The sequence below is a fragment of the Lepisosteus platostomus genome, chromosome 9 (genome assembly GCF_059453375.1).
Source record: "Lepisosteus platostomus isolate fLepPlt1 chromosome 9, fLepPlt1.hap1, whole genome shotgun sequence".
NCBI classification, from domain to species: Eukaryota; Metazoa; Chordata; class Actinopteri; order Semionotiformes; family Lepisosteidae; genus Lepisosteus; species Lepisosteus platostomus.
The window spans coordinates 14,968,398-14,986,311 of NC_142619.1; the positions used below are offsets into that span (position 1 = coordinate 14,968,398).

Sequence of the window (17,914 nt, forward strand, 5' to 3'; positions counted from 1 at the left end):
CCGGTTTAATTCGTCACAGCCAGCACACCGGCAGAGAGGGGGTTGTACTCGTAAAGTAGAAGCAGGCGAGATTTCCAGCGAAAGACACCTCCCCCCCCCCCCCCCTCAAAAACCCAGTAAGCAGTAATGCTTTATGTTGAAAGTTGAGGTGGATTTTGTTTATGATAAAGAGGATAAACTGGGATGGGAGGAGGGTTTGGTTTTGCATAAGGGGCGGGATTATGATAATTGGAGGAATTTGCGAGAGTATAATGGTTTGATATATTTGATTTTGTATTGTGGTCGTTATCTATGTTTTTGGTTGGTATTATGTTTATATGGTTGTTTTTGTTGGTTGGTTGTTATTATGGTTATTAATAATACGATCTATAGTTGGAATCTGAGCCTAAATAAAAAGAAAAAGCAAGTGATTAGGTTTATGAGCAATCTAATTACTTATTTATTTAAAACGCTATATAAAATAAAGTTTATTATTAATTTGCTAGACATAGCGGTGAACATTATTATGCATAAGACAAAGATAACGATCCTGATCAGTTTAGAAATCTGTGTACGCTGTATGGTTTTTACTTCTTAAACTTTTAAAATACACGTTTCGAACAGAAAGAAATCCTCTTCCTGGTACAGTACTGTATATATAGCAAACCAGCACGTCTTTTTTCTCCAATCAGAGGGGTGTCAGATGGTGTCAGCCAATCACCATTCTGAAGCCCTACCATAATCTCTGGTATGGGGAGACCCAGAATTCTGTCCCATAGTTTAGACAGATGATAGATACTTTTATTGATCCCGTGAGGGAAATAAAGTAAATCATTTTCATTTTAGGAAATTATTAAACGCTCGGTTAAAAGCAAAGGAGATTGTTATAGTGGACATAAAAACAAGAGTTCGCTGTCATTATATCCTAGAAGACACAGACCGGCACCAGACCGGTAAAATGCCTGATGAACTAGGGATTGGACAGTTTCCAAGTGCTTGTACAATCGATGGAAATGTTCAAATAAATGTGCAAAAGAAATAAACAAAATAATCATTTATTTCTTTATCATATTGGCTAGCTAATGTCCTCTCTTTGCTAGTTAGTGGCTGTGTTTCTGCGTTGGGTAGCAACGGGTGACTGTTCTCAGGCGGAAGATGTAAACCGATTAATTTTCGTGTTAAATAATTTTTAAAAATTAAAATTCATTCTATACAGCAATCACATATTTGGGTACCGTTTCATAAAACTTTCATGCTTAAAATGTTTAGGGAGAAATGGAAGACTGGTGTGTAATTTTTCTTTAAACTATCAAGACCAGCCATACACAGTACAGTTTATGTACATACAGTAATGTTTATGTTCCTAAATTAATATCGTTTATGACCTTCAGATGCGTTATGCTCCTCTTCTTTTTGTGCTCAGCTCCTAAAATTTCCCTTTAGTGGTAAAATTCCATATAAATATTCAAAACTAAGCGGATTAAAATGTGCACAGTAAAGACATTAAATGATTAAATCTTTTCACTACCAACCAATGCACCACAAGTGCCCCTGTCAGTCATTTTGGCCAGCCAATCACTTACCGCGGTGCCCTCCGGTGCCCTGCGAGTAGGTTACTGTACCGCGGGTTTTTACCGCGCATTTTGAATGGCTGCATCTGTAAATGAAACTATTTGGATCATTGGAATACAAGACTGTCCTCATCTTTCCGATTTCATATTCATGACTTGTCTAGTTCTTTTGTTGAAAGTGATCCAAAAAGTCTTATAAGACTTAGGATTTAACGGACAAAATCTACTATATAAAAATCTGCTGTATTATAATTACAAGGATTCCATCTATTAGGGTTTTTAATGACTAATTAGTAAGAGGGACAGAATTCCACAGTTCCATGGTCTTAGATGCAAGAGGGTTTAGTGTTTGCAAATATTTCTGACTTGGGATTTACAGAGGGTTTTGTTCCCACTGAGCTCTCTATTAGCTAATTCAAAATTTTGTTTAAAGTTTCAAATTTATTCTGTTACTAACCATTTTTATAATTCCAGATAAAAAATATTCAATCTATTAACAAGTTAAAATAATTATTTTTGAATTAAAGATTTTCATTGATGTCACTTGGACTAAATTGAATCTAGTAAAATGTCATTAATTTATTAATTCTTAAATTAGCTTTGGGACCTGCTAAAGCAGTATTAATACTAATAAGTAAATGTACTGATTATTTTAAGTATTTAAAGTTTTATTTTGTAGTCCTTATTAGGTGTGAATTGTTTTTTGTTCGCATCTTGAGCATCTACAAATGTCAGCACAAGGCTATTATTTGATATCAGTGTAGCTAGGCTTTCATCTTAAAAAAGGACAGTGCACAATTGTTAATGCTTTTTTTTAATGACAGTTAAAGAGACATCTTCTAATATCCAGTCTGGCATGTCATTCAACATTATAGACACAGACAGGTGCCTTGAAATCTAGCTCCATAAAGTTGACCTCCCTACAGACAGCACAAATGATTAAACCCACCTCATTCGTTAGTGCTACCTTTGTGCTGGTTTATGCCATTGAAAGTAGCATTTGTCCTGCTTTTGTTTCCAAGATATAGCGACTTGTTTTTTCAGGGTCGTGACATTCCTCAGCCCCCCTACAACGTCGTAGAGAAACCAAACCGGTCTCATTCGTCAGTGCTGTGTTTGTGCCGGTTTTTGCTGTTGAAAGTAACTTCCCAGCTTCTTTCTTTTCCGAGGGTCGAATCTTTAAACGGTCCTTGATTTACATATAAATTCTAAAATTACACTATGAGAAACCAATTACTTCTTCAGATTTTTAAAGAAGAACACAGCTACGAAATATTGAAACATGTTAGTTAAAGCCTCTTTCTAAGAACATGCAGTTTTTTGGTGATGTTCACCTTTTAAGGCTACATCCGCAACTGTTCTGATTAGGGTATGATATTGGTGACAGTTTTTAATTTTCCTGATCACACGAATACACAGAAGATACTGGTATTAAAAGCAAAATCAACCGCCGCCCCCCACCTGGATAAACAGAGAAATACAATTGCAGAAATGTTACTCTCGCTCCAGTAACAGAACGCTTGAACTCGGCAGATGGGGTCACTGGAGGTCAAAGTCACTGTGCATGGTCACATGATCACCCCAAAAACAAGGCACTATATCTAGGCAACGAAAGCAGCTAGGAAGTTACTTTCAATTACACAAACCGGCACAAACGCAGCACTAACGAATGAGACCAGTACAGTTCCCCTATGATGTTGCAGGGGGGCTGAGTGATGTCACGACCCCGAAAAAACAAGGCGCTATTTCGCAGAAACAGAAGCAGCACAAACACTGCTCAACGGCACAAACTGGCAAAAACGTAGCACTAACGAATGAGGTGGGTTTCATCATTTGTGCTGTCTATAGGGAGCCAACATCACGGAGTCTGCTGCATTATGCATTTTATAAGTTCCTCTTGTGTTTTTTGACATGAAGATTGGAGTTTTCTTCACCTTTCTGATGATCTCTAATGTTTTGGAGTTGTGTTTATGAAACTGCAAATGTTCTAAATTTTGCCTAAATTGATGCCCAATTTAATATCTATTAAAATATCTATAAATTTAATATCCCAATTTATATCTATAATAATAGCTCAATTTAATACCTATTAAATTGGTAATAAGACCTGTGGTGAGTGGGATTTCCATTTAAGCCTTCTTCTGAGTTTCACATTGCTGAATAATAACTTATAGTAGAGAAGAAATGTTGTTGTATATGTATTTTCCTCTAGTTATTTTTTTAGAATGAAGACTTGAGGACCGAAGGAATACCTTTGGATGTCATTTTTAATCCCCCTTTTATTTTTATTTTTTTACAGGGTGCTGACAAGGAAATGAAAGGACCAGATGGAATGAATGCCTTTGAAGCAGCTGAGAGCGCAGACATCAAAGCTTTACTGAAGTGAAAAAAGAGACAGAGTAGTGGAAAGGTGGACAGGCATCTTTCCTTAGCCACAGTCTTCTACCTGCTTCGCCTCCTTTTTAATTTTTTGCTTACATTACCTCCTCCTCTTCAATTGTGTCTGCCTTCAGGACCAAAACCAAGGAGCAAAAACTACCCAGCAGTGGATTTCATCAAGAAAAAATTTTCATAGAGACTGAGCTACACTTCTTAGGTGTTGGCTTTGCAGTTCTGGACCAGATCAAGTTCTAATATGAGGGAAAGAAATTAAGTATTTTCTTTTTAAGAATGAACTGTAGGGATCAATTAATTAATATTAAGAATCTGAAATCTCTGGTAGCATATGCATGTGGCGTATTTTCTCTGTGATCACCTCGTATGTGTCAAGAGGCACAGTCTGCTTGGCAGTGGTGGCTGCTATTGGTATTGGCAACTAAGCAAACATCTTTTAACATTTGATAAAAATCCCTTATTTGTGTTTGTAAAACCTTTATTTAGTCCCTATTTTTTACAAATAGCCTGACAGACTGGTGTAACTCAGTTCTGAATAGGTTTTTGGATGGTTAGTAGAATAAAGTATACAAATTTTTATCCTCTTCACTTTATAAAGAAAACAATGGTCTCAATGCATGCACAACCTGCTATTAATGCTCTGCTTTCTATATTATCTACACTGCTTAGTAAAATAAGTGTTATATATGACATCATTGTTGGGGAGCAAAGGGGATAATCCAGACAAGTCATTTTTTTTAAATAGTGTATATTTTATTGCCTCGAAACTTTATCAAAAACCTAACATCCATTATTTGAGCATATAGATAATGAAGCCTTGTATCTGGAAAAAACATAATTGTTTTGCTTTATTGCTTTATCTTTGAGTTTTCTTCCTCTACATTATTTTATTTTTGCATGATAAGGAGGTTAAGAAGTTGTGTGTGGATGGAGAAAGTTAAAGGCCCATGGTGTCATTGCCTCTAGTGCATTGAGTATTAAAAATGGATCACTTTAAAAGTGAAGACTAGGATTGTGAAGCCAGTCTGCAGTTCCAACTGTAATTTGTGTGCTGATTCAGACTCCCAAGTGCGTGTTTCTGGTAGAGAAGAACTGTTTGACTAAAATAAGTTTTATTGTTCCAATAAAAGTTACTGCCAACATCCTCCAAAATTCCATGATTTGTGGTTAACTGGAATTCATTGCTGCCATTGTATGAATATTGATAAGTGGGACATTTTGTTCTTAACATAGATTGCAGAATTGCCATAGTTGTTTTTGTTTCTTTGGTGGTGAGTGCTTTAGATCTTTAGGCTTAAAATGACATTTTTCTTCTTGTGGTATATGATTTAAAATTAGGAAGTTAAGCTACCTGATAGCAAAAATGTTCCTTTTACGTGACATTCAAAAGCTGCCCTGATATCCTAGCATTGTACAATACTAAATTCAAGTAGCAATACTTGGCAGAAAAACATACTTTTTTAGCTATTAATAAAATTAGAGATTGTCCGTAAACATGACTCCTAAAAAGAGAGAGATTTGCCAGAGTTTGTTTAGTATAAGGGAGAACACCTTTGCCTGATTAGTTCCACTTGAACTTTAGTATCACAGTTATTAACAAGAAGTACAAAACTTTGCACAGCTTTCAACATAATGTCTTATCCAAAAGGTAGTAAATGTAAAACATAAAACAGTAAAACATTTTTTCCTAGGGAAGGAAGCGGCTATATGTAATATGTAATATTCAATATTCTTTGCAATGCAGTGTTAAGATTTGAAAAGTTTTTAATCTTTCAAAAACTTTGAAAATAAATCTTAAACAAATGTAGTCAGTTTTGTAATTTGAATAAGTTTGGGATACATTTCCACTGATATAAATTGAAATCAATTTCTTAGTTCTTGTAAAATCAACCTTTGTAATAATATAATTGTTTACACTTATATAGTGCTTTTCTGGACACTCCACTCAATGCGTTTTACAGGTAATGAGGACTCCCCTCCACCACCACCAATGTGCAGAATCCACCTGGATGATGCGACGGCAGCCATAGTGCACCAGAACACTCACCACACATCAGTTAACAGTGAGGAGGAGAGCAGAGAAATGAAGCCAATTCATAGATGGGGATTATTAGGAGGTCAAGATTGGTAAAGGCCACTGGGAAATTTGGCCAGGACGCCGGGGTTACATCTCTACTCTTTTCGAGAAACCTTTGCTTTGCTTATTGTTATTTACTACCAGTGGCAATTCTGGAGCTTGAGCAACCTGTTAATGCTGAATATTCTATCTGTTTGGTCATTTTGTAACCTGTCTCTCTTACCTAATAACTTGGAATTTAAGATTAGAAAATTATACACCCTGGAGCAGTAGATAATGAACTTAGATAAAGTGAGACAACACTTATTAAATAGGGGTAGTGTGTTGCTAAAAATATGCACACTTCTTGCACATGATTATAGCAACGTATCTCTTTTTGATAGAGAGCTAAAGAGGAAGTTTCCCTTTTGAGGACTTATGTATACAGGTGCACAAACTATAGGCCCTTGTGAGCAACAGAGATCAACATTCTTTTTTTGGGAAGATTCAGTTATCATCAAAAGGTTGAAGGGTAATAAGTGAAATGCTGCAAATCTGTCCTGGAATTGTCCCACTTGTCTAGGATAAATTACTGATGCCACACTAACAGTGAGTCTGATCCTTCTAATATGTCTGAAAAACATTATTATAAGAACTATTAAATATAAGTATACTGTATTTAGCACTATGACACAACACTGATTTCACTGTAAGAACATGCTCTAACAGCTTTAAATATATATATATCATAAGAAGATGAGACATATTACAGGTGAGAGGATGTCAGTTGTCAGTTTTGTTAGTTTGTTTCTTGAAGGACACCACTTCAACCAGTAATAAGGGGTCAGCTTCAACCATAACTTTTTAATTATTCAGAAATATTTTTTCATAAAATAACACAATATTTGCACAAGGTTTTGAAGTCAAATGGTTGTTGGGGACCATTTAAATTCAAAAAGTGTTTTAAGATATAAAACATTTAAACTTTTCCCATGTACACTTATAAATGTAATCTATTTAAGGCCCTAAATCAGACTAACCTTTGTTCAGATAACTGGGATAAATGCTAACCAATGCTTGTTTTGCAATTGTTAACCCTACAATTTATTGTTTCTTGCCATGATAATCCAACAAATATATGCATACAACTTTTGTATTCACTCTTTTTGTATGCTTTTGAGAAGGAAACTGATTATCAGTCCAATGTCCCAAGCATTCAGTATGCTCATGAGTTTACATTATCTTTTTATCTTGTCATATTTAACACCTGTTTAGTGGTCAAAAACAAAACTAAGATTTTGTAATTAGAATCATATTGGAGAAAAGTAACACCCTGCAACAAATCAGTTACAGTTAGTCATTAATGATTATTTAAAAAAATGCTGTTACCTAATCAACCCAGATGTATTTCACACATTTCTTCATAGAAAAAAATGCATTAAAAGATAAAGCACTCTCCAACAAAATAAAAAAATGAAAGGCGATCTAGGACAAATAGTAATAATTCAGGTTGCATCAGTATGCGTAGGTTGCAAAGGAACAAGTTAACAGGTTTATTCCATGCTGAAGAAAGAAAATATTTCACCCGTGGAACCTTCCTTCTGACACACCTGAGGAAGGCTCCATGGCCGAAACATTGTGTTTTCTTTCTTCTCTTTTCAGCATGGAATAAACCGATTACTTGTTCAAATATTAATACAAACTAAAAGACACAACACATTACACAAAACACAATATAAAGGGTACACAGAACAGATTTACAGAACAGTGTTTTAGCTACATTCTTAAGATCCATAAAATTGAAATGCTAACCATGTAACCTGACATGCTAAGTAATGCCTAAACAGGCAAACGGGAAGCACCCAGCATCGTAAATTAAAAGAATGAGCCAGTGCTAAATCCCCCTTTCCTTAATGTGGAATCTCAAAAGATAATGCACCCTTAATTTAGGAGAAAATGTTTTTGGCCGGAGAATTCCACAATAAAGGAAATTTTAATTTCCTAAAATAAAGGACTAGATGCTTTCGTAAACAAGGTTCAAACTACTTAGCTAGACCTCTGGTCTCCAAAGCAGGTACGAACAAGTTCCTCTCGCCTGGAACTCTTCTTTCTTCTGTACCTTTCCCGTTTCTCTCTTCATCTCCTGTTCCTCTCGCTGTCTGTTCTGTCTTTTATCTTGTGCTTCTGTGTGTTGATGAAAATTAATAATTTAGCAAAAAGTTAATGAATTACAGGAAACCAGGAGATTTACTTTGTTCCTCTGTTCACCTTTCCTGAAAACTCAGTTTCAACTAAGTAAGCAGGTCAGTTTCACCCTGTTTTTTAGGTTCTCTGTTAAAGTTTTGATACCAGACTTGATAACACAAGTCCATAATAATGTTATTTAATAAATTGTAGTAGCTGAAGAAAAAGTCTAAAAACCGAAAAGGCAATGCAATGTCATGATTTAAATTACCTTATCTTTACGTCTCCTCGGGCCTCGAGAAAAATGGCATATGTTAATCTATTATTTACAGTACTTCTCCCAAAATTCAATTAAGAAACTTACTTCATTAAAGGTAATCTTTAGAATCCTATTTTGGTTCTTTCTAAACTTAATTTACAAATGATTATTTTTTCTCTTTTTCTAAGTTTGAATTACTTAGAAGTCTTTCTGAAACCATTTAATCTTCAATTCTACTGGAGTTTTAGATATGTCTCCAGCTGAAAGCCCCTGTTGATTAATTTTATTGACTACGTCTTCACTGTCTCCTATTACAGTTCTATGGCTTCTTTGGATAAATCTGCAGAATGTAATAAAATATTATATGATAATGCAAGCCTTGTTAAATTTTAAAGCTACTAATCTTATTGCCTGAATGAACTATAGTCTGCCTTAAAGAAGAAGTTTCCTAAATTGTTAGTATCGGTTTCCATCAGTTACCATTATATTCAGTTATGTAGTCTTGTAGTCACTGTACAGGGGATGGACAAATAACGGAAATACCTAACAATATATTAATATCAAGGACCAAGGAGTAGGACCACACTTTGCCTTCAGAACAGCTTCAGTCTTTCTTGGAATGCTGTCATTCAAGTCCTAAACTGTGTGTAGTGCGATACAGCACCATTCTTCAAGAAGAAAAGCCTCTAGTTCTTTGAGGGATGAATGAGGTGGAAATCTATTATACACTCTGCGCTCCAGTACTTCCCATAAATGTTCATCGATGTTTAGATCTGGTGATTGGGCAGGCCATAGAAGGCGTTTGACTTCATCCTGGTGTTCATGAAACCACTCCTGAATTTGTTTAGCAGTGTGTATGGGGGCATTATTATCCTGGAATATAGGAACATCATGAGGGAACAGTGTTTGCCCCATAGGGTGCACCTGGTCCTGTAAAAAAGCCTCATTCCTTGGCTGTTATACGACCGTACAGAGCAATCATCAGACCTAATGATGGCTGCCAATGCTATCACGGATCCCCCACCATGTTTAACAGTTGGCAAGAGACATTGTGGGTTGAAGGCGTCCTTTGGCTTTATCCAAACATAAACCCATCCAGATGTAAGAAAATGGGGTGAAAGATGACTCATCAGAGTAATTACTTTTTGCCATTGCTCAGGGGTCCAGAAGCTCCTTACACCAGGATATGCGTCTTTGTGCATTGGCCTTGGATTCAAGTGGTTTCTGAATAGAAGGTCACAACATATAGTTTTTGTTGAGACTGGGTCACAGAGGTGCTGATTGAATTCTGTGGTAATTTTTGAGGCTGTACTTTTGTGGCATTTAGCAACTCTCATGTGAAGTTTCCATCTATCCCTGTTAGTGACCTTCAACTTGCGACCACTGTTCCTCTTTGCCGATGCAGATGTCCATGTTTGTCATATGCTGTCATTATTTTTGAGACTTTTCCCCGCTACACATTAAATAGTTTTATATTTTGTGTGACCAATGCACCTTCAATCCAGGCACCATCTATTTGGCCTCTTTGAAACTGTGTTAGTTGCCTCATGTTGCTTTGAAAACTCATATATCAAAATGTGTAATTGTGATTTAGTTACTTCAAAGTTAAACTCATGTGGTACTTCCATTATTTATTTTTAAAACTTTATGATTATAAACAGGAGTGTATGCTGCATTTTGTTTTTATTTCCCTTGACTATTTTGCTAACTTTGACAAAAAAAAATAGCTACAAGCATTATAATGCTTGTGAAACTGTATTTGTACATCTATGTTGAGCTTGATTTGTAATGTAGCCTAAACAAATTTTCTGAGAAAAAAAGCAAATTGAATGTTACACCATGTGCAGGAAAATTGATCTACAGATGTATTGTTTGAGACCAGATTAGTATATCAATTTATTTTATGCACACAGATATTCTCTAATTTGTGATTAAAAAACAAATATAATAATTAGCATAGTTTAATTGTTTAATAACACTTCAAGGCAGATTTGATATGCCTTACATTGAAGGCTACTTCCACCTGCTGGGAAGATGTTGAAACGACATCATGTCCATCAGACTGTTTTGAGAAAGAAATAGCAGGAAAGAGTGAACAGGATGTTCCACAGCAGTCAGACATACTGTCATGTTACAACAAAATGCTTAGTCCAGAAAACCTCCTTTCTATGATTAGACAATTTTTCATTTGAAAAATATCCTGCATTTGTACATAAACATAGAAATGTGAAAGCAAAATTTAGCCATTTCTTTCACTTATAATATTTTTCACCCCAAAGCACTTACAAGAGGCTCAGTGAATACTTTATCATTCAATAGTCAAAAGTGAATTCAATAGTGAATACTCAATCATTCAGTACAATGCAGGATCAAATGTAAGACATCATCACTAAATAGCATATGGATTTCAGGACTCATACCTTCACCAATTAAATTAAGGGTTAATTTTAAGAAGCCTGGACTATAAACTCTACAATCCCAGACTGGAGTTAATTCACGATATTGGACAAGGACAAAATTAGGACAATTACTTAATTTTAAAAAACTGACATGCAGTTCTGAATATCTAAGCAGTCAGAACCTTGGTTTAAAATCTCAGCTCGAAGGACCCATTAACATAAGTTTGGCCCACTACTGATTAGGTTCAGAGATATGGCATCAATGTCATCTATCAAGACTTGGTGGTAAAATTCCATCTGTTTTGTAACCTCTTTATCAAGCAGGGAGCTTATGCTTTTGGTGCAAGGCAAGAGACGGAATGGACAGGATTCCAGTCCATTTTAGGGCAGACAACGCACACACTCAAACCAGGGCCTATTTTCCCAGAAGTCAATTAACCTACCAGTACCAGAGAGTACCAGTAGAGGAAACCCATGTGAACATGAAGAGAACAAAAAAACTGCACACAGATGGCAGCCCAGAAATTGAACCCACAGCACTGCAAGGAAACAATGTTAACCACTGTCCCACAGTAAAACTTAAGGTGGTAACACCACTGCCTCAATGCTTATTTTTTCAACCTAAAAGTTTCAGCAGAAAGCAGTTTGATTTGCTTGCAAACTAAACACATCTAAAGTCAGGAAAAGAAGTCTAGATTTACAAGGTAAATTTTTGCATTAATTAAATTCCACTGCAAATTTAAGAGAGATTTGCATTTTTCTAAGATTTGTTCATATGTAGTATTTCATTGTGACAGGAATGTTATTACAGTTCCTAAGCTCATCTGTTTTTATTTCTGAAGTATGCGTCATATATCAAATATATCAAATAGTCCTTCAGAAAAGAAGATAATAATTTGGCATGCTGTTCCAAATCCTGTTTCTTCAATTTCACATACCAGTATTATTTTTATTTTAAAATGCACTAAAAGTGAGCTTTAAAGAACTTTGCATATCTAATATAATGAGATTCACACGTTATGTTTAAGTCAGTATATGTTTGTGTCATAGCTGTCATCTTTTTTTCAGCTGAAGATCCACTCATCGCCACGAGTGCACAGGAAGATAATGAACCGCACTTATCCCTAGTGCACTGATGGCCTCATGGGAATTCTGCACTAATGAGATGATTGGCAGCTGTGCCTCCTGATAGGGCTAGCTATAAAATATGCTCACATGACTGCTTAAGTGTTCAGTGCAGAACCTTGGGTCCAACCCTCAGATGCAGATATTATTTTTATTTTTGCAGAAAAGAAAAGGCATCTTTTTTTTTTCTTTCTCGTGACCAGTACAAGACTGGCTTCTTATACTGGCAATTTCATCCTTAATAAAATTTAAAAAGAGAACCCTAAGGTAGTCTGCTGCCTCTCACTCGAAGGGAATTGATCTGAGAGCACTGTTGATGCAGGAGCTGAGCTATTCCAGTAGCAGAACCCTGTTACATGTGCAAGAACAGATTTTCCATGGTCATGAACATGAGCCAGATCAAAACATTCAAAATTATTTTTAAATATCTTAAAATGTTTTAATATCTTATTTAGGAAAGTGTTACTGTAGCAAGCTAGGGAGGAATCGAAATGGTAGATACAGATGTAAAGGGATAAATGAAACACCTTCTCCCCAGGTTATGGGAAGAAATCCTAATTTATCAGTTTATTCTAGTTATATAGAAATACAATTAATTCCCAGTTGTTACTGAAATATTTGAACTAGAGTAATACAGACTTTTTATCATAATTATTTAGCTAATAACTAATGGAGATGTCTGTGTGATTGCTCTTACACTTATTAGTGTAAAAAATGTACAGTAGGAGGGACAAAACACAGCTCCAGTGGTAATCCAGTGAAAGTGTGGGGAATGTCACACCTGTTGAGACTGTTGAAACTCATTTTATCAAGTTATGGTTTAAATTGAAGTCTTTTGAGAATTTCTATGTAAACTGAGAATTATTGTGAGATGGTAGTTGTTAGCCAGGCAGTTTTTGGAATGGGAATAGTGGATTTCTACAGTACCACAGAAAGGGGATGATCTTAAAAATAAGGACATCTGAAAATGCAAGTTAAAAATCTCATATAACACATCTGCTGCACATGATTATAGGAACTCTTCCACACTGGACTTGTGCTTTGCCTTTTATCAATTTCCATGACGTCTGTGCACCTCGTAGGTTTAATTCAAAATGGGTATAAAACACATTTAAATTAATTGCATTAATTTAAGAGAGAATTTAGAATATCACAATAATCTCTCTGTCTGTGTTCTCAAAGTTGGTTTTCCTTTCTAAATTCTCTCTATTCATTTTAGGTTTCATTTCACACCTCTCTTCACCTGTCCTGACTTCACTTGAACTTGAACTTTATTGCCATACGTAACCAGTACATGTACTGGTACAATGGAATTCTTACTTACAGAAAGTCTCTCGATTGTTAAAACAAGTGTAAAAACACAAAGTGCAGACTGCATCAAGACAATGTACAAATAGTAGACAATGTACAACTAAGTAGCCAATGTACAAAGTAAACAACTAAACAGTATGAATGTAAACAATGCAGACATGTAAAAATGACTGAAGATGTGCAATAAAAAAGAAATCATAATGAGGCTTAGGTGTGGTCCGAGGGGCATGGCTGAATGTGTTCGCCAATTGCACTGCTTGTGGATAGAAGCTATTGAAGAATCTGGTGGCAAGTGTCCATATGCTTTTGTATCTCTTGCCTGAGGGCAGTGGGGTGAAGAACTCATTCCCGGGGTGGTGACTGTCCTCTGTGATGGCCAGAATTCTACCACGGCAGCGGTCCTCATAGAGCTGCTTAATCACATATTTGCTAGTTTTATCTCCACTTTTAGTTGTCTATTTCAAAAATCGAACTGCAGCTGGTTTGTCACTATCAAGTAGCTTGATGTTCAGATTTAATTTTTTTCAGAGTGGATGTGCTGTACCCAACCCCAGACATTATTTGCGCCTTTCCTAGCAGCTCATTATATAATTTATACACCCTGACATTTATCATTTCCTCTCCCAATTGTCTTTCATGTTTACTAGATGGTCTTGCTTTTAAAGTCTCACAAGGATGCTCTGTCAGCCCTATGTAAACTACCTGAACATTTAGATTTTGCAGGGTTTCAGGGGTGATAAAATTAGTTTTACAGGACTTATGACCACAGTACCCATGTATTTTCAGATACAGGGGTTCCTAGAGCATCTTGTAATACAGTTGTTAAACCTGTGGGACTTAAACATTATGACACAATATTGGTTTGTCTCATTGATTTTTGCTGCAAACACATGTTCCCATGTATACTTCCTGATGTACCTTCCCTTGAGATGCTGCACTAAGGCAGAAAAGGCAGTTCCTGAGAAAGGGAAAAGTGTGATTTTGTTTGTATTGTTCTTCTGAAAAACTTCACCTCGATTTTTTCTTGAATTCTCTCTGCAAAGCTTCCTGGGTTATTAAGCTGGTTTTGGAAAATTACTACTGTGCTCTCAACCTAGTGTCAGGTCCTCAGTACTGTCTGGGTGCCTTATCTTATAGAATCTGTAGGGTTTCTATGTTGCTCAGAAAAATGTGATATTAAAGTCATGGCATTGAAAACTGGGTTCGGTTTCTTGAACAAATGTGAAGCAATCAGCAGTGTAATACATAAGTCAGATGTTACCAAAAAAAAAGTAACATCGATGTATCATGTCAGCATTGGTGCTCAAACAGTGCTGGATTATCTCATTTTGGGGGCTTATTGTGGTAAGACAGACAATAAACAGATGGTTTCCCAGGAGAGGGAGGTCAAGCTAAATGGTGACACAGAAGTGGAAAGTAGTATTGCATGTAGTGCATCCATCACCCAAGGAAATTGTTCCTCATGTTATTCCTTCCGAAAGCAAAATGCACAGTATGGATGCCTGTAGAAGTGATTTTGATGGTATAAATCTAGATGGTAGCTGTTATAATAACACCCCTGAAATTAAAACACGAGCACAGTGGTAATTTTCCAAAACCAGCTAAAATAACTCAGGAAACTTTGCAGAGTCGGCATGTATATCTTCAGTGTCAGTTAATTCAATGGGATTAGAAGACCTGTCTGCTCATATTCATGACAACTGCATTTTCATGGGTAGTAGATACAGTAACACACTTGTCACACAGTCAATTTCCAATCTCAGAAGTCGAGTGTCACGACTGAACACTAGCAGTGTCCCCACTGTTATAGGTGCTGAGGACTCAGATGTTGATTTTGGATGCATAGAGAATGTGAATTCTCCATTTCTTCACCATTTAAAAAAATGTACATTGAGGCAGTGGCAGATATAAACAGACAGGAGAACAAAGAGCCCAATGACTATTTTGATTCAAAACGTTTTTTTTGGAAAAAATAAATAAATTTCCCGTCGTCAATCCCAATATGGACAGACATACTAATGGGAAGATTTCAGCAATACGAAAAGATGGATGGACTATATCAATTTCTGAGGTAAAGTTCAAAATGAATGTGTGGAAAGGTTAGGAACTCTTAACAAAGCACATGAAAGGGAACTTTGTGAAAAGATAAGACAGAATTTGTCTAGAATAAGTATGTCTCCTGCCCTTGTGGAAGAGGAGGAATGGAACAAGAAAAGAAAATTCCACATCTTAGGCATTCATTCCAAAAGCCCCCTATCAATACAATCAATCATTTTTAGTCTAAATAATAAACACAAAATGCATGGTCATCCAAATGATCACAACAAGCCACCTATCATTATATTCTCAAAAACAGGTTAAAAAAAAGCCCTAAACAAGTGCTGTTTTTTGTCATGTGGTGTGTTGATAATTGGAATGCAATACAGACCAAAATAAATATGGAATTCTATTCTAAAGGTTTTAAGATTGTGTCTGGCTGTTAACTGAATTTGATCAAACCTGCCATCAACAATCCTAGCAGCTATCTTTCAAAGTCAGTGTTAGATGAGATATGCAAAGTGATATCTTCAATAGATTTCAAGAGAAATTGACCCAGCCAATTTAATAATTCCCCTTATGTCCTGGGTTGTTTGTGGCCAAGTAAACAGTACCTTTATTACTTCCCATGTAGACTTTATAGAACTGTAGTTTCTTGCATACCGAAATACGTGAAGTCAGTCATTTTTTGCTTGCACATATAGCTGAGTTTTTCACGAGTTTATCGACCCTCATATACAAGTCTTTGCTAGAGAACATAGTCTCACAGAATTGCTCAAAGTGTAAGCAAACAGTGGTCTGGAAGCAACAATTTAGCTCTTGTCCACAAACTATTGTGATTCAGATTCCCAGAGCACATTCCAATGCGAACAGCACTTGGAATTGTAATTGCTATAAGAGTTAGTAAAGTGCAATGTACTATTAAATCAACAATACGCCATGAAGGAAAGTCTATAAGTAGAGGTGGACATTATTGGGCGGTACTTTCGTGCATTTGACAGAAATTTAGAATTAAAGCAAATTATCAAAACATCACAACACAGCCAACACATAGTATAGACTAAACTAATGTTGTGTTTGTTTTCTAGAAATAAAGGAGGCATCAGACAGATACATATGCTCGTCAAACCATGTACTCACAGTTGAGTATGCCAATACTTACGAAACACGAAAAATCCTGGAGCCACTGAACAGTTACATATCAACTCTACTGCATAGTACTAAAAGGCCCTAAAAGGCATAGCACTAAAAGGCCCAGCAACATTGGCAAAGGACACTCATCTGGCAAAACCATGGTTATATACTATTAGTTGGGGGTCTGTAGAACAGATCTGAGTCAATTTTTGAGTAGGCACAAATTTTGGTTTGGTCGGGAGGGGAAGTGGTCCATCACTGCACGGTCCAAGTCTGGGAACAGCAAGTAGTCTTATAAACCACGGCAACTTTAGCAAAGACACTTATATGACAAAACAATGGTTATGTACTATTAGCTGAGGGTCTGTAGAGTAGATCTGAGGTATTTTTGGAGAGGCACAAATTTTGGTTTGGTCAGGAGGGGAGTTAGACAGCATGGTCGCAGTCTGGGAATGGGAGGTGCTCTATAACCCCCAGCAGTTTTGAGAGAGACACTTATCTGAGAAAACCATGGTGGTTTTCTATTACCTGTGGGTCTGTAGAATATATCTGAACTACTTTTGGAGAGGGACAATTTTCTGGGGGTCAGGAATGATACTTTTCCCTGTCCAGCAGTGGACAGCTCTGTGTCAATTTGCAAGGAGGAAGTGATATAAAAACACCAATATGATTGTAAGAAAGCAAAAAATTAATGAAGAACAGCAATTTCATATTACCTGTGGGTCTATTTATCACATTCCACCTAGTTCTGAGGATGTACAAATTGTTGTTGTGCTATGAATGTGATTTTAACTGGTACAGAATTATTTTTTATGAGGCAGGTTTTGGGGGACTTTTATTTTGAAAGGTTCTGCCAAGCCAGTGTCGCTTAATGTAGCTTGCATCACATTACTGGTACTCTGAGGTAGAACTATGATTTCGTACTTAGTCGCTAATAAGCACGCTCTCTAGAAACGACAATCCTGACAGATGGCACAGTATTGAGAATTTAAATTTTGCCGAATTGAAAAGCTTAAGGTAGACCTGGTAGCCAAGGTAACGAACCAGCTTAATGCGGGAGGTTCTGGGAACGCAATGCAGGTCGCATCTAGTTTCGCTTTAATTTAAAGTTTAAACCTCGCTAAACAGCTTGAATTGACTTTGTTCGAGTTATCAAAGATCCAAAAGCTTCAGGGTAAACTTGAGAGACATACTGTAGGACTGAACAAGTCGAGTTGTTAGACATAATCAGTGAGAGAAAAAGAAAATGAACAATGTGAAAGCCAACTCAAAGAAGTTTCAGCTAAATCAGAGGTCTTGTCTGTTGAGAAAGCTGTCGCTGAGAAGGCTAAAACAGAGCTAGAGGCCACCATTGAGTGTGAAAGCCGGCTTACAAGAGCGGTGACGTCACCACCCTTCCCTGTAATAGCAGGGCCCACAGCCGCTGGGCTGAAGGGAGATCTCTCTTTAGCTCAACAGGCTGGGT

At 36.5% G+C, this 17,914-nt stretch overlaps 1 protein-coding gene across 1 annotated transcript in view; it reads left to right on the forward strand.

Moving 5' to 3' along the window:
• Positions 1–5,096, forward strand: part of mtpn (myotrophin) — a 29,195-nt gene extending 24,099 nt beyond the window's left edge. The window contains exon 4 of the mRNA XM_088646917.1: positions 3,850–5,096. Coding sequence (XP_088503043.1) covers positions 3,850–3,936 — 87 coding nt within the window. The 3' untranslated portion in view covers positions 3,937–5,096. The remainder of the gene's footprint in view (positions 1–3,849) is intronic.
• Positions 5,097–17,914: the final 12,818 nt, after the last annotated feature.